Raw genomic sequence first — 23,325 nt, 5'->3', positions numbered from 1 at the left:
TTTTTCTAAGTAATGGGAAAGAGGACTGAAACATGCCACTGAAAGACTCTACTGAGAAAAAGATGGGCTGTCAATTTATGGCAATGTCATTTTGATGTGTAGTCTCACATGGCAAGTATCCGTATAAACCAATTATTCAAGCATCCCCTCGATTTTTTGAGTTACTTTTCAAGTGTTCGATGAAATACTAAAGTGGTGTGGAATTAAATGCTAGAAAATTCATTTCTACTAAATAATGCTCCCAATAAACTCGATACAGTAATTCCAATTGGCCATTGATACACGATTCAAACCATTAATATTAATTTCTTTCTAGGGATAATTACACATAACCCACCTGTGGTTTGGGCGAAAATCACTTTGCCCACCCGTGGTTTGAAAAGTATCACTTAACCCACCTGATGTGTGTTTCCGTCACTCTCCGTAACCCACCTCGGTCTCTACCGTTACAATAACACCTTTTAACCCCAAAACAGAACATAACGCGAATCAAAACCCCCAAAACTCAAACACTTTTCGAGAGAGAGACCCAAGGTGCAATCAGGCTTGTTCTTCGTGGTTTGGAGCGTGTGGAGAGGGAGAAAACACTTGTTTTGCATCATCGAACCTAGGCAAGGTATGTGTGATTGTTTTTCATCTGCATTTGGGTTCTTGATGTCATTTTTTTATGGTGACCCACCCACGTAGTTAGTTTTTGCTGTTCATCTGCACAATAAATTTTTTTTTGTATGTTAAATGTGCATTTTGCTATTTATGTGTAGAATCGCTTAGGATATGCATTTTACTATGGTTGTTTCTATAATGCATATACCTGAAAGAATCAAGTTTATTTATCAATGATTGCACTTGTTTGTGAATTGTGGGTAGTATGGTCCCTATGAATTTGTTGGGAATCTGGTTTTGTATGTGCTTTATGTGGTCCTTTGTCCGTGTGTTGTTGTCAATTTGTTGGCTTGTTGTCTCTTTTGGCTTCTTGTCACTTTCTGCATGTCAGTGTGTAAACAAAATACTTATTTTAATTGCAGATGGTTGACTTCACATTTGACCTTGAAATTCATGTTGGGGGATGTTTTATGGAGGAGCCAACCATACAATATGTGGGTGGATCTGTACGTTTACTGACAGAGATTGACCCTGACAAGTTGAGTTACTTTGAAATTCGGGATTTATGCCATCTAGTTGGTGCTCCTAAGGAACACAGTAGATATAAGTATTTAATTCCTGATGGTAATCTACAGCATGATTTAAGAGACATAGAAACAGATACAGATGTCGTAAACATGACTAACCTTCATAAGGCATGGTATGCTGAAAAAATCATAATCTATACTGACATAGATGTGGAGCCATTGGCAGTTGAGTATCCTGATGTAGGGGGAGTGGCAGATGGTGGCGTAGGTGGTGATGCAAGGGGAGTGGCAGGGGGAGTGGCAGGTGGTGTAGGTGGTGATGCAGGGGGAGTGGCAGATGGTGTAGGTGATTATGCAGGTGGTGATGTAAGTGGTGATGCAGCAAGGGTTGAAATAGAATTGGATAGTGATGATGATGAAGATGATGAGAATGATGATGAGAGTGATGATGAAGAAGATATTGAGGATGTTGACATTGATGCAAGAGATGAAGAACAGAATGTTGAAGGAGATGATGATGATGATGATGATGATTAGCTAAATGAAGGCCTAGAGGGGGATGGCTTTGGTGATGATGTATTTGCTGCTCAAAACTCAGCTCCACAAGGTTCTGCTCCCAATACAAACCCAGAATCAAGCAATGCACCCCACACAGCCCCAGAATCAAGCAATGCACCCCACACAGACCCTGAGTGGGCTGAGCCAGCCCTTGAGGATGACCTGGTAAGCATGGATGGGTCTGATGATGAGCAGGTACCTGAGCAAGTAGAGTTTAATGCTAAGAGTGACATGAGAAATGTTGTACTGAAGAAGGAGATGAAGTTCCCTAATGCAAAGGTGTTCAGAGCTGCTTTGAGGGAGTATGCAATCAAAAAACCTATTGACATCAAATTCAAGCTTAATGAGAAGACCAAGATATCAGTTCACTGCAAGAATGGGTGTGGGTGGAGATGTTATGCATCTCAAATAAGTGGAGAGCTAACATTTCAAATTAAGACCTTGACTGATGACTGTACTTGTCCCAAGTCTTTCAAAAACAGCCAAGCAACATCAGCTTATGTTGCTAAGAGGTTCATTGAGGATTTTAGCAAAAATCCAAATTGGGAGGTGAGTGGTGTACACAACCATGTGATGCAAAATTTATCTGTTGACCTAAGTGTAAACCAAGTGTATAGGTCAAAGAGAAAGGCAAAGGATTTGATAAATGGAGATGAGCAACTGCAATATGGTGTCCTTAGGGACTATGCACAAATGATAACCACTGTAGACAAGGGGAGTAGGGTTATATTGCAGACAGAAATGGCTGAGGAGACTTCCCAGCCAAAATTTAAGAGGATGTATGTTAGGTTCAATGCTCAGAAGGTAGGATTTTTAGGTGGATGCAGGTCATTTATAGGTTTAGATGGTTGTCACATAAAGCACAGATTTGGTGGGCAAATCTTATCTGCCACTGCCAAGGATGCAAATGACAACATTTTTCCAGTAGCCATGGCTGTTGTGGAACAAGAAACCAGGGAGTCTTGGATATGGTTTTTGGAAATTTTTGCTGATGATATAGGGAGGCCAGAGGAGCTTCAGTTGGTCTTCATTTCTGATAGGCAAAAGGTATGCAAGTTTTGTTTTGTTCAGTTACACTTGAATAGTTGACTTTGTTTGCTGAACTAACTTGTTTTGTTTGTTTGTTTGCTTATTTACAGGGGCTTATACCTGCAATAGAGACACTATTCCCTACCGTGGAGCATAGATACTGTGTGAAACACATCTACAACAATTTCAAAGTTGATCACAAGGGATTGGAGCTGAAGGATGCATTGTGGAGGTGTGCTGCTGCCACAACAGTAAGGGAGTTTGAGAGATGCATGCAGTACATAAGGGATTTGGATGAAAAGGCATATGAGTATCTTGCAAACATTGCACCTGCACAGTGGACAAGGTCACACTTCACTCCTAGGGCCTTAACAGATTGTTTGGTAAATAATTTGAGTGAGTCTTTTAATGCAATGATATTGAAGTCTAGGGACAAGCCTATCTTGGCAATGTTGGAGTGGATTAGGGTTAGACTTATGACTAGACTTTACACAAAAAGGGAAGGGATACAGAAGTATGCTGGAAAGTTGTGTCCAAGCATACAAGATAGGTTGGAGAAATTGAAGGTTGAAAGTAAGGCATTTAGTGCTACCCCAGCTGGTAGTTTCCTTTATGAGGTAGGCAGTCAGTATGAGAGGCATGTAGTTGATTTGGTGAAGAAGACATGTAGCTGTAGGTCTTGGGATTTAAATGGCATTCCCTGCAAACATGCCATAACAGCCATTTATACAAACATTGAGACACCAGAAGACTATACCCACCCATGCTACTTCAAAGAAACTTACATGGAGATATACAAGGAGGTACTTCCTCCCATGCCTGGCCAGTCAGAATGGGCTGAGACTGGACAGCCTGCTCCCCTGGCACCTCACATATACAAACCACCAGGCAGACCACCCAAGCAAAGAAAGAGGGCTTCTGATGAGCCTAGGAACCCTTACAAAGCAAGTAGACAGAACAGACCTGTAAGATGTGGGAAATGCAAAAAGGAAGGGCATAACTCAAGAGGGTGCAAGGCTGGCATCACTGGGGAGACACCATGGCAGAGGAGACAGAGACTTCAAAGAGAAAAAGCTGTAAGTAAATGGCAAAAAACACTGTATTGAATAGACACTGTATTGAACTTACAGACCTACAAAAAAATAAAAAAACTGGGTTTTTAAACTTACAATACACACTGTATTGAAACTGGGTTTTGTTGCAGGCAAGGGAAGGGGTGCCTGCACCTAGATCTGCACCTCAGCCACCATCCCAGCAGCCTACCCAGACCTACAACATGATGTCTGCCACTCAGCCTTCATCCTCACAGCAAGGAAATCAACCTAGGCCATCTCACAAGAGAGCAGGATGGTTCTCTTCCTCACAAACAGAGTTTCACACACCTAGGGAGACCTGGGATACCTTACCAAGTTCTTCACAGGTAACTTAGTCCTGGATGGTTGTGTAGCTTGGGATATTTTTTAACAAGTGGATCTATTTTTTATTTTGTAGCCTTCACATGCAAGTGGGAGCACTGGTGGTGTGAGGACTAGAGGACAGCTTGCTGCACAAAGGCCACCAAAAATGAATCCAGTGGGTGGAAAGAGGAAAGAGTAAAGGCAAGAAATGAATGAAGTTAGTGGGTACGCATGCCAGCATTGGGAGTAAAGCTAGTGGGAACATGTGGGCCTTTTTGGTTTTTTTTTTTTTGTGAAGACCACTGTTGGCCTTTTGTAATTATCAATTAGTGTAAAAAACAATCACTGCTGGCCTTGGAATGTGCTTTTTTGTAATTAAGGTACAATACACTCCAGGTTGTTATATGGAAGTTGTGATATTACAGTTTGTATGGAACAATATTTGTCCAAACTAGATTATATGGAAGTTTATTTATTGCTACTACAAATTGTGTCCAAGTATATTTTTCTAATAGAGTGTATGGAAGTTTTTATTGTGGAATGGTTGTTATGGTATGCACAACCAAATTATATGGAAGTTTATTTATTACTACTACAAATTGTGTCCAAGTATATTTTTCTAATAGAGTGTATGGAAGTTTTTATTGTGGAATGGTTATTATGGTATGCACAGCCAAATTATATGGAAGTTTATTTATTGCTACTACAAATTGTGTCCAAGTATATTTTTCTAATATAGTGTATGGAAGTTTTTATTGTGGAATGGTTGTTATGGTATGCACAGCCAAATTGATAATTGACCATTACTTCTTCCATTGAATGGTTGTTATGATATGCACAAAATACTCAATAATTGACCAATTTTTCATTCATTGACACATCAAAACATTATATCAGTAGGCTAGTGCTATTACAATGCAAATTCATTAACACCATTGCCATAACTATCTCTACTAACCAATTAACTACTTCAGGGGCAACAATCTAGGTCTTTTCACTCCAGAGAACTCAATTGAGCCAAAACACAACAACATAACAATAACAAAAAAGATCCATGACAAAATGCATGCAGACTTCCACATTCTTTGCTTCTCTTCAGCAAGAATGGCTTTTTCCTTAGCTTTTGCACAGACAGCTCGAGCCTTTCTCTCCCTCTCCTTGGCTTTGGCTTCCTCTTTAAGAGCATTTTCTGCCATTTGCCTAGCTTCTTCTGCCGTTTCCAGAGCTGTCCTTTCCCTCTCATTTGCAAGTTAGAGAGTAGTCTGAAGCCTAGACATCTTCTCTAGAGCCAAAGGTGTAGTTTCATTCCCACGAGGACAGGTTGGGTTATCAATCCAAACAAAGAAAGGACACTTAGGACCAACCTTATAACGGCTACAACCCAAGAACCTCCTCCCAAAATTGTACAAACTCAAACTTGTTCTCAAAACACAAGTCTGCTCATTGCACATATGTCCACATGAACCTGAGAAATTACCACTTAATGAAGACATCTTAACATAACACGATTCCTGGGAAGTACAAATTTAGACTTTCACACAGTAAGTTCACACTTGAACAAAATCTGAAACCCTAAATCAAGAACAGACCCAAATGCAGATGAACAGCAGTCACACATACCTTGCCTAGGTTCGATGATGCAAAACAAGTGTTTTCTCCCTCTCCACATGCTCCAAACCACGAAGAACAAGCTGATCGCACCCCGGGTCTCTCTCTCGAAAAGTGTTTGAGTTTTGGGGGTTTTGATTCACGTTATGTTCTGTTTTGGGGTTAAAAGGTGTTTTTGTAATGGCAGAAACCGAGGTGGGTTACGGAGAGTGACGGAAACACACCTCAGGTGGGTTAAGTGATACTTTTCAAACCACAGGTGAGTTATGTGTAATTATCCCTTCTTTCTATTCTATTTGTTACTTTATTATCTTTATTACTATTGCCAAATAAAAAAAAAAAATTGACTACAAATACAAATTGCTAAAAAGAAAGGGGATGAATCCGTTCTTAGGAATCATTCAACCCTCAAAATGATTGTCTTAGTGTATTGTGTAAATTCCTTAAAATGAAAAAAATGAAATAATTCTCTATGGTGGAACAAAATATCTTGCAATTTTGCCTCAAATAGTTTATTGTTTTGGTTTCCAAAGGAATGTTGGGGTGATTTTGTAGCTCCTATGGGGTGGAGACATTGGGGTTGGCCCATGGATTTTCCTTCTTTTTGCCGCAATTCGCTCAAAGGGTTGAAGGGAGATAGTGCATCAAGCTGTTTGCAAGGGCCAACTTAATCCTCTTCCCCATTGATCCCTCATAGGATCTCTATAGGAGAGTCGGCGACTCTAACTACTATCCATGTACGATCCATACTAGATCTGACCAATTGCCCATCCTATCTCCTCTATGTTCTTGACAGGCCATCTCAGTCCTCTTTCCCATATATATATATATATATATATATATATATCTAAAAACTAAGGCGTAGCATTTATTGTTGCTGCGCTCCAGTTGAGCAACATCAACGTTCACCTCATTATCATTTTTTTTTCCAATTTTCCTACAATTGTTTTTAACATTTACTTTTTATTTTAATTTAATATTTACACTTTTTCCAATTTTTCTCATTCCCTTACCATTTCATCTTCCCATAATCCTTTACATTAATATCATTCTTTCTCTTTCTCTTTATCTTCATTTATTTTGTCTCTTCTTATTCACACCTTTTTACTATAAATTTGTAACTATTTCTTTCATTCTATGCATAGTTTTCTCTCACAAAAAATGTTTTCTCTCTCGCTTGCTCTCTCTCTCTCTCTCTAAATTTTTTGGTGGATTTTTTATTTTTCTTGCATCTCTGCCTTAGGTTGATAAATTTTTATGTTCTTTAAAACTCTTCTTTGGTTAATGCGATTTAGTTTTGTTTTTTAAATTATTTTTTCTCTCTTTAATTGTTAAATGTTATCCTATTGTTGTTCTTTCTTATAACTCTAATTAATGTTGATGGTTTTTTTTTTGGTTAATTAAGGTTGATGGTTCTTTCTTACAACGAAAAGAAAAGATTGAAAGCAATTGAATTTTGTATAGACTTGTACCTAAAGGGGACAGGAGCCTTTGTTATTGGATTAGAGACGAGAAATTAAAGGGGCATATTCTTTGGCCATTGCATTGCATTTCTTAGAGGATAAAAGATAAAGCATGTCATTATAGGAAAACATTTTGGGTGGGGATAAGGGCAGCATTTTGTTTGCTCTAAGAGTCACAAAAGATCCTATTATAAAGGAAGCCCACAATCATATCACATGCTTATTACACTAACCATGAGCACAGCCCATTATTCTCTTTCACCATGTTTCTGCTACATTTGCATTTAGCAACCTAAGACTAGAATTTATTCCCCAACAGAAGACTTGTAGAATCATTTAGTTTTTACAAGAAACTAGCTACAGACCCACGCGATGTGTGGGAATATAAATATTATGCAATGAAGTGCAATATATAAAAAGTAACAATTACTTTAAGTATTGTCTTTTTTTTCAAAATATTCTCATTCGTATTTTTTTATTATCTTTTTATCTCTACAAATATATCATTTTATTATTTTTTATTTATTTGATTAATATTTTTTTAAGGTGAACAATTTTCTTCTAACTCTGTTGTAGTAGTGCGTTAGATTTGCCTAATATACAACTCATTTCTTAAGGAATAAGGAAATTATCATAATAATAATAAAAATCATCATAGAATTACAATGTTATCTTAACCAAAATTAAAATAAAACTAAAGAAACAAAAAATAGATTTTATAATAATTTATTAGTCAAAAAATTGGTAGGCATATTCAAATTCCTGTTTCCAAAAACAACTAAGTATTAATCCAAACCAAAATTCAATCACACCTATAAAAGGGAAAAAGAAGACTTTTTAATGGGAAATTAAAAAAATACAATACTAAAACACATATTGAAGAAAAAAAAAAAAAAAAAAACTTTAATTAGAGTTATAAGAAAGAAAAAAAAAAATCTTTTTTTGAAAGAAAGGTAAGTGAAGTTTTATTAAATAATTAAGGCAAATCCGTCTGGAATACATCATCCAAATCACTAGGTAAATCCTCTACCCAAACATCAGTGTCTACTGCTAAAACTGCTCTTCTAGCTAGGCCGTGAGCTAACCTATTCCCTTCCTGCTGTACATGCTGAAAATGACAATGCCTCAACAGACCCCCTAGCCTCTTAGTCTCATTTGTGATATGACCAAATAAAGTATTGCATCGTCCCGAACCCTGCAAGGCCTGTATAAGACAAAGATAATCCCCTTCGATTATGACTTCAAACAAGCTCAGTTCCCTCGCAAACACCACAGCTCTTCTGGCTGTTAGAGATTTAGCCACCTCCACCAACTTGATCGAATCCACTCTCTGACTCAAGGCAGCCATAACATTTCTTGCATGATCCCTAAACACCACTCCTATCCCAACTTGGTTTGTGCCTTCAAATAGTGCTGCATCAAAGTTAGCTTTGTAACTTATAACAGGTGGAAGAGACCAGCGAACATGTGGCTGTTGATCAAGAACTTGCGGCTCCTTGTGATGGACATCCCAAAATTCCTGAACCAACTCCTTAGCTTTATTGCCAATCTCATGCAATTGCCATGTATGTTGATGCTCTCTCAGTCTATTCCTTCTCTGCCACAAACACCAAGCCACCATTGCGAACAAAGCACACCGGAAACCCAAACCAGCATTGAATAGAACCTCCAAAATCTCCACAAATGACTTGTAATTTTTATGAACCAAGAAATTGAAACCCGGATTGGACAGCCATACTGACCATGCTTAATCACAAAGCCATAAGCAGTGCAAGAGAGTCTCTGCCTGGACCTTACAACCATCACAGGTATCGTTGATAGGAATATGCCAAGACTTCCAATTTTGTTTGGTAGGGAGAGAATCCTTTACAACACACCATAGGAAATGTCTAATTTTAGTCGGATCTCTAAGCTTCCAAATCTTTTTCCAAACACTCTGTGTGGTAATCGGGGAAGAGGAGCTCGATAGTGAGAGGTTTTCAGCTTCCACCAGCAAACGATAGGCGCTCCGGACGCTGTAGTCCCTACTATGAGTTAACTGCCAAATCAGAGTGTCCTTGACCCCTTCTTCACTCACATATATCCCCCTCACTTTCGCAGATTCCCAAAATAGGAAACAACTAGCCAATTTACTAGGATCCCAAGTCCTAGTATTTGGAGAAAACAGATCATAAACCCGATAGGAATATGCCAAGACTTCCAATTTTGTTTGGTAGGGAGAGAATCCTTTACAACACGCCATAGGAAATGTCTAATTTTAGTCGGATCTCTAAGCTTCCAAATCTTCTTCCAAACACTCTGTGTGGTAATCGGGGAAGAGGAGCTCGATAGTGAGAGGTTTTCAGCTTCCACCAGCAAACGATAGGCGCTCCGGATGCTGTAGTCCCTACTATGAGTTAACTGCCAAATCAGAGTGTCCTTGACCCCCTCTTCACTCACATATATCCCCCTCACTTTCGCAGCTTCCCAAGGTAGGAAACAACTAGCCAATTTACTAGGATCCCAAGTCCTAGTATTTGGAGAAAACAGATCATAAACCCGAACCACAGAAGAACCTGCTCTAGGGGACACGATCTTGCTGCATGCTGGGTTAGACAACCATTGGTGATCCTAGACTTTGATTACTTCTCCATTCCCAACCCTCCATATTGCTCCCAGAACAAAAATCTTTTATGTGCAATTGTTCTCTTTATTGGTATTTGTAAGGTTGAATTTATTCAACAATGTGTTGGCTTTATTCCATACCAAATTTACTTGTAATTCAGCATTTAGAAATCCTGTATTTAAGTGGGAATACTGTAAGGGTTGTGTGTGAGAGAGTATAAAGAATTGATCAAGTGTGTGCAATCAAGAGGCAACTCGCGAGTGGTGACTCACCAAAATGTGTCACATGTGTGGAACATGCAGGAAGTTGAAGGGCCAGGACAACTGGATCACTATAGAACAAAAAGTAAAGTTTGACCTTTCTATTATCTGGTAACTGGAACTTGCAACTCATCCTAGTCGCAAGTGACTTGTCAGTGCACCCTGTTTTGTTGAAAAACGACTTTTCACATTCCTTCTCATACCCTACTATAAATAACTTTATACTCACGAAATGTAGAGAGCTTCTAGAAAGAATTTTGAGCGAGAAACTCTAGAGAACAACAAGATTGATTCATCCACAATCATATACATTTGATTCTCCAAATTCCTCTACGTTCATCCTCTCCATTGTTATACCCATGAGATGATTTTAAACCAAATCCTTACCTCACCACATTCAGAACAGTGAGCAGGTTCTTGGTGTTTAGGAAGCAGTTCAAGGGAGAACCAATTCATTTTAGTTGATGCAATGGGCTAATTGTGGGATTCGGTAAGCTAGAGAAGACAAAGTTAGGCCTAACCCTCTTAGAGCAAGAGGCTTAGAGCGCTTAGGTGCATCAGGTAGATTAGGCTTGGAGAGTCTATTACTATTCATATATCCCGACTGATTTTCTAGTGGATCATTTTACCGCTTCGAGGGCGGCAGAGAGGTTTTTCGCCAAGTTCTTTGGTTTCCTCTTCGATAACACATGCTGATGTTATCTTGCGTTTGCTTCTCTCTATCCCTTACTCTTTGCTTATAATTACTGTTGTGTTGTGATTAAATTATGGCTTAGAGTAGTTTGCATATTTGGATATAGCTTATATATATCATTCTGCACATACATTGTTTGAATATAAGCTTGTTTTGCAATATTTGTATTTGGGGGTCTAAACATTCACAAGTATTCTATACACTAAGTGAGCTTTCAGTATTTATTGTTATATATTTTATTTTTACTTTTTTTTTTCTTCTCATCTTATACTATTCAACATTTAAAATTCAATCACATCTTCCATATCATCAAATTATTTATATTTTCTCTCTTTTATTTGTCTAACCTTTCTCCTTCCCTTTATCTTTTCATCTCCCCACTACCTTCTACCTTAATATCACTCTTCATCTCCCCACATCTTCTATATCATTAAATTATTTATATTTTCTCTCATTTTTATTTTTAAAAATTAAAAATTTACTATTTTACTTAAATTCAATAAATAAAAGTGTCCTCATAAAGTGGAGTAATGCTTGGGACACAGTCATTCTCAAACCCAATACAACAAAGGAAAAATATAATACAAAACAAATGACAATTGGAAACACTAAATTAAAAAGATAATAATAATGAGGCTATCAAACCAAATATAACATAATGAAACTACCCAATACATCAAAGGAAAATATAATACAAAACAAATGACAATTGGAAACACTAAATTAAAAAGATAATAATAATGAGGATATCAAACCAAATATAACATAATGAAATTAATAGTTATGGATATACTAACTTAAGGGTAGCAAAATTAAATGAAAAAAAAAATACAATGCTTATTTAATTCAATATAATTATCATCAAATTTTGGAAAACAATAGGTTGCCAATGGAGAGAGAGAGAGAGAGAGAGAGAGAGAGAGAGAGAGAGATGGTAAAGAAAAAAAAAAGTAATAAAGAGTAGATAATGAAAAAAACCAAATGTCAATTAGTAACTGTTAATTGGAAAACAAAGAGATTTTAAGGAGAAGTAAAAAAATAAAATAAATATGACTATACGGAGAACATTAAAAAATTTACAGTGCAATAAAATCAACGAGGATGGAATAGCTGTTGGGTGGTTAGGACACCCTATCTTTAGAGATAAGGAAGGGCGTGAACTTTTTGTATGTCGTATGCCCACTTTTTTTTTGAAACATTTCTGGTTGTTTTGGTAGACAGAGACGATATTGTTAGAGTCGATGGTATGATTGGGTCGAATTGGCCATTTTGGAATAAATATTCAGCCGTTTGTGAGCCCTCAGGTACTATCGTATTCAATGTTTGTTCAATTACTCTTTTACCTGCAAATGCAATGTAGGCAGTGGGTTCAGTCAGAGACGGAGCTATTCTTGGACCTGGGGGGGCAGTGCCCCCCACCCCCCCTAGATTTTCAAAAAAAAAATTTAGTATATATATAATATATTATTTTTAGCAATTTGTTTCAATAAAATTGCACTTTGCCCCCTTAACAATATTATTGATATTTTTAAATGCTATAAAAAAAATTAGCCCAATAACAAAAATTAAGCCCAAACAACACCCAAAACAAACACAAGCAAAAAATAAAAAATAAAAATCAAAGCTGGTTCTAATTAGACATCTACCTAGCCTAGGAGTAGGAAACACCCAACTTACCTCACACATATAATAAAAGGGAAAAAAGAAGGGGATTTCTAAGCTATTCAAAAAAAAAAAAAAAAAAAAAAAAAAAAAAAAAAAAGGAGGAAAACCTAACTTACGGCTGAAATAGAGGAGAGGAATTCGGCAGCCATAGCCATAGAGCAACTAAGCAACTAGCTAAGCGCAGGGAGTCAGCCACAACCAGTCATGGACGCTGTCATGCTGTCACGTTGGGGCTTGGGAGCCTGGGGCTGGGAGTGGGATGGAGAGACCTGAGAGGTTGAGACTCAAAGACTAGAGAAAGAATTAAAAAAGAGGTAAAAATATGATCCAAGACCCATCTTTTTCTTTACTCTTTAGCCCATACTTTATATTCTTTTATAAATGAAAAAGTTGCATCTGATAAAGACAAACACAAAACCACTGAACCACACGCAACAACCAACACTTGCCATTGATGTTTTGTAATTTTCTTTTTTTGTAGTTTTGTCTTTAGCAATAGTGAATAGCTTGTGATGTTTTACAATTTTTTTTTTTTTTTGTAGTTTTGTCTTTAGTGTTTTTGTCTATTAGTTAGTGTCTTTTAAAACATTAAAGTTGGATAAATAATTAAAGAGATTATTTGTAACTTTAAAATTTATTAGTTGTTGAATGTTTGTGTGCATAGTGTTTGTCTATTGTGTGTAATGATTGTAGATTATTGACCATATAATAACATAATAATTTTAAATTATATTTTACTTGTAGATTATGAAAAAGTCAACTATCATATTTGATTTTTTCGAAAGAAAAGTTTCAAATGATTTAAAAGCTAATACTAGTGGTGCAACATTGCCAACCACTAATGTTGAGGAAAATCCTGATGTCCCAATTGAGGAAAATCTCGACGTCCTAATTGAGGAAAATCCTGATGAACCTGTTGAGGAAAATCTTGATGTCCCTATTGAGGAAAATTCTCAAACAAAGTTTCAAAAGGTTGATATGAGTTCGTTGCAATTAGGACTTGATCCTAGATTGCATAGACAAATATATACTTATCATGTTGATCAATGAGATGAGATCCGGCGACGTTACATTAAGTTGGGTCCATACCAGCCTCGTTTTAAAAAATTTTAAAAATCTGAGAAGGGTCGAAGCTTTCAAGGTTCTTGGTATGAAGATGATCGCTTTAAGTCATGGCTTGAATGTTCTCCTAAAAAAGATGCCGCTTTTTGTCTACCATGCTTTCTCTTTCAAAAGTCAACTGGGCATGAAGGACAAAATGCATTCACAGTTAACGGATTTAAGAGTTGGAAGAAAGTTAGAAATGGTGAAAGTTGTTCTTTTAGTCTTCATATGGGGAAAGATCTTAACTCCACTCATAGAATAACGCATAAAGCGTGTCTAGATTTGATGAACCAATCTCAACACATAGACAGGGTAGTGAGCAATTTCACTTCAAAACAAATTGCAAATAATCGAGTACGATTGAAGGCTTCATTTGGTGTTGTTCAACATCTTGCCTTGCAAGCTATTGCTTTTAGAGGTCGAGATGAAAGCTCTACTTCAACCAATCGGGGAAACTTTCTTACAACATTGGATTTGATGGTGGACTATAATAATAATATTGTTGAAATAATGGCAAAAGCTCCAAAAAATTCCACCTACACATCACCTCAAATTCAAAAAGAACTTCTACATGTTATTTCAACCAAAGTGAAGAAGGCAATTAGGGAAGAAATTGGTGATGCAAAGTTTTGCATATTGGTTGATGAAGCTCGTGATGAGTCCATGAAAGAACAAATGGCTGTGGTTTTAAGATATATTGATACAAATGGCTTTGTGTGAGAACGATTTTATGAGATTGTTCATGTTGTTGACACTGCAGTAGTAACCCTTAAAAAGGAGATATATTATTTGTTCTCTAATTATTGCTTAGATATCCAAAACATTCAGGGGCAAGAATATGATGGTGCAAGCAACATGCGGGGTGAGTGGAATGGATTACAAGTTTTGATTTTGAATGATTGTCCATATGCTTACTACATTCATTTTTTTGCACATCGCTTACAATTGGCATTAGTAGGAGCATCAAAGGCACTTGTCCCTCTTAATATATTTTTCAATAAATTGATTTTGGTTATCAATAATATTCATGCTTCATGCAAACGTATTGAGCAATTAAAAATTGCTAGAGCTTCTGACATTGCATATTTGATTGATATTGAAGAGCTTGAGACTGGGAAATAACTTAATCAGATGGTCACTTTACAGTGACCTGGAGATACTCGTTGGGGTTTGCATTATAAATCTGTTTCTAACTTGATAAAGTTATTTAGTCCAACATGTGAAGTTCTACTAAAAATTATGGATGAAGGAAATTCTTCACAAAAAGTAGAAGCAGAGTCCGCTTATGGGGTATTAATTTCATTTGAATTTGTCTTCATCTTGCATTTTGTTAATGAAACGATGGGGATCACAGATAAACTTTGTCAAAATTTGCAAAACCAATCGTAAGACATTTTAAATGTTATGCATTTAGTTTCATCCACTAAAAAACTTATTCAACAATTTAGAGATGAGAAATGGGATGACTTACTAGTTAATGTGATATCATTTTGTAAGGAACGTGGTTTAGATGTCCTTGATATGAATGCTCGTTATGTTGCAAGATTTGGTCGATCTCGTCATCAACAAGAAGACTTTAGAAATGAGAATTATTATAAAGTAGATATTTTTAATGCAGGAATAGATTCTCAATTACAAAAACTAAATCATCGGTTTAGTAAGCATGCCATGGAGTTACTTACGCTTAGCTCAGCTCTAGACCCTCGAGAGGCATATGAATCTTTTCAAGTCAGTGATATTTGTTCATTGGTAGATAATTTTTATCCAATAGACTTCACAGATGATGAAAAGAATGATTTGAAAAAGGAACATGATCTTTATAAGTATGATGTAATTCAACATTCAGGGTTCAAGAATTTGAAAAATATTTCTAAATTGTGCCAATGGATGGTGAGAACTAGAAAATCATAATACTATCCACTTATTTATAGAGTGGTCAAGTTTGTGCTTACTCTTATCGTTTCTACTGCAACTACAGAGCGAGCATTTTCAGCTTGAATGTCATCAAAACTGACCTTCACAACAAAATGGAAGATGAGTTTTTGTCAGATGCTATGATGTTATTCATTGAAAGGGACATTGTTGCAACAATTAGTATGGATTCAATCATAGATGATTTCGAAGATTTAAAAAGACGGCGAGTTCCATTTTCATAAATAACTGCATTGTAATATCTTAAAAAACAATAATTTTGTGTATTTTTCTTTGTTGATGGTTTATTAAATGAATGAATGTTTATTTGGGGTTTCATTTTTTTTTTTTTTGGTTTATACTTCTACCCCCCCTAACTCCAAGTCCTCGCTCCGTCCCTGGGTTCAGTAATAATGATATCGTCCAACATACCAAAACTGACTGTCACCCCACCTGTAGTAGGAGTTGTAAGGATTGATACACAGAATAACTTTTTATTTGATTGATAATCATATAAAGCGGAAGCTATTTTAGCCATTTGCATCAAGTTCAAACTTCCCTCTTGCATGCATGCTCCTCCGGAAGCACACACTGGAATAAGAGGCAAAACCCGTTTGGTAGTATATTTGATCAAACAAGTGATCTTCTCGCCAACTATGGAGCCCATACTACCACCCATAAACTATGGGAATACCGTTTAGTTGACTTGTGCCTATTTGAACAGCCTCAATTAATCTTGTTTTTCTTTGATAAGAATTAATACGATCTTTGTTAGATTCCTCTTCCAACAAAAATTCAATGGTATCCACAGAGGCCATATCTTCATCCATAGGAACCCAAGTACCTGGATCAATCAAAAGTTCTATTCTTTTTACCATTGATGAGTCCATAAAAATTATTAAGATCGTCCATCTTAATGGACGGTCATTGCGTCATTAGTAGGCCATCAAAGATAGATGTGTAATCGCTTAACACATTCAATAACGACCATCAAAGGTCTTAAAATCTCTCATCAAGACAAAGAATGTTACAATTAGGGTAATAATCACCCTCATTTATGTCCAATAGCTACCTAAGTCACCTATAAAAGGGACAATATGTCCATTTGCTAAGGTACGTCAAAAAACTACTACAAAACACTCTATATACGAAATATATGGGTTGGTACTAACTTAAGCATCGAAGGCTCCCCCACGAGGCACAACCCGGTGGTCTCTTCGATCTATCTCTCCTTTATCTTGAAGGTTCTATAAGATTGTCTAATGCTTCAGATTGAGCAAAGGACCCAACTGACGATTTTGGCATCATCAGTTTGGCATCGTCTGTGGGGAGGTGATTAGCCATCTATCTCTTCCTACAACAAAGGGTTCACTTAGTTCAATGGAGAATCATCGACACTAAAATATTAGATCTAGAGTACCCCATGGATGATACTCAATAATCATCTCTTTACTCTACACATATCCATTTCTTCAATGAAGTTATCTAAATTTAAATTGGGGCCGCAATGAGAAAGATAGTGGTATTACCAAGACACCGTCGTCATCAAAGTGTGACTTGTCAACTATTTAAATGGACGATGATGAGAGAACCTAGATCCAAGGTCTCAAATATGTTGTCCTCTAATTTGAGGATTTGGTTGAAAGACGCCTCCTATTACCTAGATAATAAATAAATAGAAAGATCACTAAGATGCCGTCTACAATGAAAGTACGACTCCCAGCGGCAACACATGATTGGATTTGTCATCAACGACGTAAGAACTTCACAACCCGTGACCTTCAACTTAGGCAGACCTCAAAGGAATGGTCCAGCTCCTAGGTCTTAAGGTAAGAGGAGTTTCTTCCCATCCTGTTAAATGGTTTTACCGCATCTTGTTAGAAGATCTAGAAGACTAGAAGTTTAAAACATAATAACCTCGTCTAAAACTTTAGAAACATAACAGAGGAATTTACTCTATTAAGTATCCTTTTGTTAAAAGAAAAAAAGAAGTGATTGAAGGTGGTCATATAATTTTCAGCCACCCAAGTCAAATATGATGAAATTACCATAGGATAACTTTCCTTTCTTAGTTTCACCGGTTCCCCATTGTTTTTAGTTTGCATGAAAGGTGGAACAAGACTTCAATAGAACATAATTACCTTACCAAAATTGTGATCTTAAATATAGGCATTAAAAAAAAAAAAAAAAAAAAGGTAATGAATACCTTGATTGTTATAAACTGCATCAGTCAAACCAGTCTCTTTTAGATCCTTGCCATTAAAGCCAAATATAATTATATATTATGGCCTAATTGATATCCTAATTATAGCCAAAAAAGGGTTTTACACATTTACTACATTTCCTATTATAACACGAGGAGATCATTTTGTCTATTTATAGCACTAAATAATTGGTATACTACTAGCATCTTGGTTGATATTCATATATTATACCATTAATTATGGCTTTTTATTTCACTACTTTTTCCTAATGCATCTTGCTAAGATAAAAAAAAGAAAAAAAAAAGTGAAATATTATTGCACTGCAAAACCACATATGGTGACGATGTGCGGTCTAGAGATGATGAACAGTTGTTAAAGAGAACTTGTCAAGAAGAACCTACCAAAGAGGAGATCAAAGATGGAAACATTCTCTTCAAATCAGTATATTGCCCGAAACCCGTCAATTATATGGTCAGCTAAGGTTATGAATTTATGGTGCTTAAGTATTGCAATTAAGGACTATTTAAGGTAAAGGCTCTCAACCTCCGTTATTTTTATCAAATTTAAATATTTTAATTTTCATTATTAAGGAAAGTAAAGTCAACTTTAATTGCTTTGCCAAATATCAAAATCTCAATTTGGACATTTAAAAGCATGGAACCATATTTTATTGGGCTTGAATTCCATTTAACAAGAGATGTCTAATTATTTCTCTGAATTTAAGGAGAAATCTTATAAGCATAAATTTAAACATAATGTACATGACCCACTATTTTAAATTTTCCCAATCATACATGCTACTTTAACTTTGAGAAAGAACACGTTTTTGAATTGTTACATATTATCATACAATCTACTCTCATAATAGTATGAAGGTATGTGCATATGAGTTCATTAAACAACAAAGACATAGCATGTTATACCAAAATGGTTTGGCAATGTTATGCGTTGGGGTTTTGATTTCTCCTCCCGTATACTAGTCCAACATACTTTTAAAATTGATGCATAAAACCCACCACATGTTTTCATGAAATCTTTAGTGGTCTTTGTATGTTAAAGCATCATGCTTTCATCGAGCCACTACACTCCAGTGCTCGATCTGAACTAAATTACAATTCATTTATATAAAAATCAATATTAAGCCCCAACGAATGTTATGCATTTGTGATTAATATTATTTGTGAATTTCTTACTTGAAAAATGCTACTCCAAGTCTAACACTTTGCATAGTAAAAGTACGAAACTATTCACTAGTGTAACTAGAATAGCTTGATATGCACTTATTTCTTTCATTCTACTCACTTATTTTAAAGAGTATTAGTGTCTTTTTGGGACCACTCTATAATTTCATACATAATTTTCTATCATGAACAATTTACCTCATCGCTATCCATACATTGGTCTATAAGTTTCTAAATTTTGTTCTAATAAATTAGACATGAAATTTTATGAAGATTTCCATTTGGGACTAAGATTAAGCCCAAAGGAAGAAAAATACAGGTACAAACCATGATAGGCCATTCTTTTGGTTATCATCCAACAAAAAATGTACCTTTCATGTTTGAATGGGGGCAAACCCTTTGGATATATCTACGTCTTCAAATAGCAGGAGCAAAATATAGCAACGATGTAGCCCAGTTCTTAGTCCTTAAGGTTAGATTTAAACATTTCTTTTCCCTTTTAATTCTCCAAATATTTGCAGCAACGATTGAAGTCAAGTGTTAGGCACAATGACAAATATCATTATTGCCAAATAAAAAACCTAGCTGTTTACGAAATTTAAAATTGTTTACCATGATAAATATAATGATTATTTATCATAATGGGAAATATGATTAAACACACCGAATTCCAACACTCTTGAAACACTTTACCAAGTGTCATTCAGTTGCACGAGAATAGGGTAATAGTTAAGAAAATGATTTTTGGAAAGGCAAATTTCTAAATTGCAAGATTAGTACAAACATGCACAATTGACCCAAAAGGCTAGATAATTTCTTGCAAAAGTTAAAAGGCTTGACTCGTAATATCTGCTCTAGCTAGTGTGTCCTATTTTAGACTTTTGATCTCTAGTCAATCAAATGATCTTAAGTTTGTCCATTTCTTTTGCTATTCTACTATTACTAAAACAAAGAAAAAAGTGGAAATGGTTGAATTACCTATAGAGCATGCACTTCATACATAAAAAGAAATTCCAAATTTTCTAAAGGGATGTCATAATTTGACAAAGAAAAACTCTCAAGAAGAAAATATAGATATAGCTAAAAATTGTGAAAATTCCATCTACATCACAAATGCCGAGTTTAACTCTTGTAAATTATGGGTTGTACAAATCCAACAAAGAAGAGCTCTATAAGTAAGAGTTCAATGAAGAGTTCGTCAAGAAGACTACAATAATGAAAAGACCGTGGTATGTACAAAATAGTATTGAGATTTAAGGTTTTCTATTGAGATAACTTATTCTTTCTTTCTTTTTTATCCATGAGATCATTTTATTGAAACTAAATAAATATCAAGCTTGCATGATTATTACAAATGTGTATGTAGAACATGTTGAAAATATTACTACAAAATTGTTACAATTATCACAATCAATATGACTATATTATCAGTAGCATATGTTTCATCACCATGAATCTGAGAAGTTCTATTAAGTTTACTACACTTAAAATGCTAGATGATCGTGTTCACAATATGCTTATGAATTTAAGTCTCAATAAATTTCCGCTCACCAAAATCTTTTTAAAATGCTTTAAAATCATATACGGTGCAAGCACCTAACAAAGACTAGTTTAAAGAAGCATATAGTCAAATAGCTTCAATTTTTATTCTTCTCTATGATAATGTAGAATGCACTTCATCTTGTATAGCATGCAATTGCACATTTGTACATTGTCATGCAGCTAGCACTATTGAAGTGACTTAAATGTATAATTCAAGAAGAAGGAAGAGGAAATTGCTATTACAAACGGCAATGACCATAGTCATCAAAGCACGCCAAAAAAAAAAAAAAAAGGTTCCAATCGTGATAGACCATTCCTCTAGTCATCAACAAATGAGAATTGTACTTTTCATGTTTGAACGGGGCCAAAAACGTGGCCTAGTTTCTACGCCTTCAAAAATTGAAGCAAAAGAGATCTAGGCCTTAGACATGAAGTATCATGTTGAGCTTAAAATATATATATATCTTGAAAAGAGAAAAGCTCATCATCTTAAAAAGGGAAGAGCTTTTCAAGAAGATCCTAGCAACAAAAAAATCGAGATATGTGACAAAATAGTATCGTCATTTAAGGTAACACATTTATCTCTGTCTCTTTTATATTCATCTATAAAAATTTACACCTAGTAAGGTGCCATGTAAAAATGTATGCATTACTAGACAGATCACAAAAGAGGTAAAACTCTAGGATTACAAGTAAATTAGAAAAAGGTCCACCTAGGCTATTGGTAACTTATTATTTATATATGAATTTTTCTAAAATTCTTGTTTTACCAAGTCTTGGCAAGTGCATGTGCTACTTAATGCAGATATCAACATGGTTTCAAGAAGGTCTAAAACAACATAGCGTCAAGGAATCTTTCCAGTAACAAGTGACAAAATTCCTTAAATGGATGTAAGTCACCAAAAATGGCTAAGTGATAAGATTCCGCCAAGACGGATATAAATCACTGACAAAGCCTAAGTGACAAGATTCCTTAAATGGATGTAAGTCACCAAAAAAAAAAGGGATAAGATTCCGCTAGACTAATGTAAATTGTTGACGAAGTCTAAATAACGAAACTTTGTAACTAGATGTAAGTCACCCCAAAATGGTGAAGTGACTAAATATCCTTAGACGAGTGTAAGCAGACAAGGATTCTCACACAAACGCAAGTCACACACAAATCAAGAATATCAAATGTGACAAACAAAAAATGAATAAAAGAAGAAGCATCGAAGTGATAAAAAATGGTCGTCCAAAGAAATTACCTCGCTCTTCAACAGTGATAAAAAATGGTCGTCCAAAGAAATTAGCTTGCACTTCAGCAGTGATAAAAAATGATCATCCAAAGAAATTAGCTCACTTTCAAGATCAAGCTATGATCCCTCGAACTTCCAAAAAGACCTTCAAAATGCAAATACTAAGAAGTCGTCACAAAAATACTACCATTCTTGAAGAAGAAAGTAGTTGAAGATAAAGAAGTTTGAATCTAAACAAGTCAAGAATATTCCCAAAGCCTGACTATCACAAAGCAAAATCAGACTTGGGAATGGGGGCAACTAATAAGTCCATAAAAATTATTAAGGTCGTCTATCTTAATGGACGATCATTGCGTCATTAGTAGGCCATCAAAGATAGATGAGTAATCGCCCAACACATTCAATAACGATCATCAAAGGCCTTAAACTTTCTCATTAAGACAAAGAACATTACAATTAGGGTAATAATCACCCTCATTTATGTCCAACAGATACCTAAGTCACCTATAAAAAAGACAATCTATCCATTTGCTAAGGTACGTCAAAAAACTACTACAAAACACTATCTATATACGAAATATATGGGTTGGTACTAACTTAAGCATTGGAGGCTCCCCCATCGGGCACAACCTGGTAGTCTCTTCGATCTATCTCTCCTTTATCTTGTAGGTTCTATAAGATCGTCTAATGCTCCAGATTGAACGAGGGACCCAACTGACGATTTTGGCATCATCAACCATCATTTAGGAAAAATTATTGAGTGCTTTTAGAGTACTGCGTCATGGTACTCTTTCCTACTTCATTAACACTTACACAACTTCAGTTTAGTCTATGGAATTATATATATTTTCTTTCAATCACTCTTTAAGTTGGATCCACCATACTAGTGTGAGTTATAAGTCTTATTTTTATGGCTTCAAACTCAGATCGAATGTGCCAAAAAGGATCTAATATCCCTGGATCTCTTTGGTTCTGAACTTGTACGTTCATCAATAGAGATATGTCAACTTTTGATCTCCCAACATAAGGACATCCGTTCTGATCTCTGCACTCAAATGGTGGTTGGTCTCATGCATGGAAGTGTGGGATCCATGAATGACCCCATCTTCATGTGAAAGGAGGCTGGAATTTTTTCTTAGGGTTTGTGTTACACAATGGGGTTACATGGTCAACTCTCACCCTTACATTCCCTTCTCAATCTTTTTTTTTTTTTGAATTCAAATACAAACCTTTAGACATCTTCTTAAACTAGATAAGAGGGAGGATGTCATTGAATTAACTCAAAATTGGGGTGATCAATTCAAGAAACTTGTAATTAAGTGATTCTATCTTTTCTCGCATGAACGGAATATATGTTTCAAAATAATGTTAGGGACGATACAACAGTTTTGATAATCATTAACAAGGTTTATTGTGATTGGAGTAACATCACTTTAAGATGAATCCACCATTAACATCACTTTTATCATGCACAAATCAAAATTAAGCTCATGGCAACCTATCTCAGCAGTTGTGAAAAATATATTATGATTGTATCCCTATATTTATTGTATTGCATGCTTCAATCCTCTTATTTGAAAGCAAAAAAAAAAAAAAAAAAAAAAAAAAAAAAAAAAAAAAAAAAAACCTTCATGATTGGGGTGGGGATGCTTTCAGCTAATGTCAATGCCAGCTTCTTTTTTTTTTCTTAGTGTTAATGAAAGCCCAATTTTTGAAATTTAGGAATGAAAAATTGC

At 35.6% G+C, this 23,325-nt stretch overlaps 2 protein-coding genes across 2 annotated transcripts; one reads left to right on the top strand and one right to left on the bottom strand.

The window, feature by feature from the left end:
- The first annotated feature begins 2,501 nt into the window (after positions 1-2,501).
- LOC115969441 lies at positions 2,502-4,308 on the top strand. Its single transcript, XM_031089099.1, has 3 exons — positions 2,502-2,735; positions 2,828-3,793; positions 3,922-4,308. Exons 1-3 carry the CDS (start codon positions 2,619-2,621, stop codon positions 4,144-4,146), a joined length of 1,308 nt encoding a protein of 435 aa, XP_030944959.1. The 5' UTR covers positions 2,502-2,618; the 3' UTR covers positions 4,147-4,308.
- Positions 4,309-8,161: 3,853 nt separating this feature from the next.
- Positions 8,162-8,806, bottom strand: LOC115966927. Its single transcript, XM_031086055.1, has one exon. The coding sequence runs from the start codon at positions 8,804-8,806 to the stop codon at positions 8,162-8,164; it is 645 nt and encodes a 214-aa protein (XP_030941915.1).
- Between the last annotated feature and the right edge of the window lie 14,519 nt (positions 8,807-23,325).

The sequence above is a fragment of the Quercus lobata genome, chromosome 11 (assembly GCF_001633185.2).
Source record: "Quercus lobata isolate SW786 chromosome 11, ValleyOak3.0 Primary Assembly, whole genome shotgun sequence".
NCBI lineage: Eukaryota > Viridiplantae > Streptophyta > Magnoliopsida > Fagales > Fagaceae > Quercus > Quercus lobata.
This window is presented reverse-complemented; position numbering and strand designations above follow the sequence as displayed.

Excerpts from the sequence above, each read along its gene's own strand:
- LOC115969441 (XM_031089099.1), top strand. The coding sequence starts at position 2,619 with ATGGCTGTTGTGGAACAAGAAACCAGGGAGTCTTGGATATGGTTTTTG. Across the intron at positions 2,736-2,827 it reads TCATTTCTGATAGGCAAAAG|GGGCTTATACCTGCAATAGA; the intron begins GTATGCAAGTTT and ends GCTTATTTACAG. Across the intron at positions 3,794-3,921 it reads GACTTCAAAGAGAAAAAGCT|GCAAGGGAAGGGGTGCCTGC; the intron begins GTAAGTAAATGG and ends GTTTTGTTGCAG.
- LOC115966927 (XM_031086055.1), bottom strand. The coding sequence starts at position 8,806 with ATGGTGGCTTGGTGTTTGTGGCAGAGAAGGAATAGACTGAGAGAGCAT.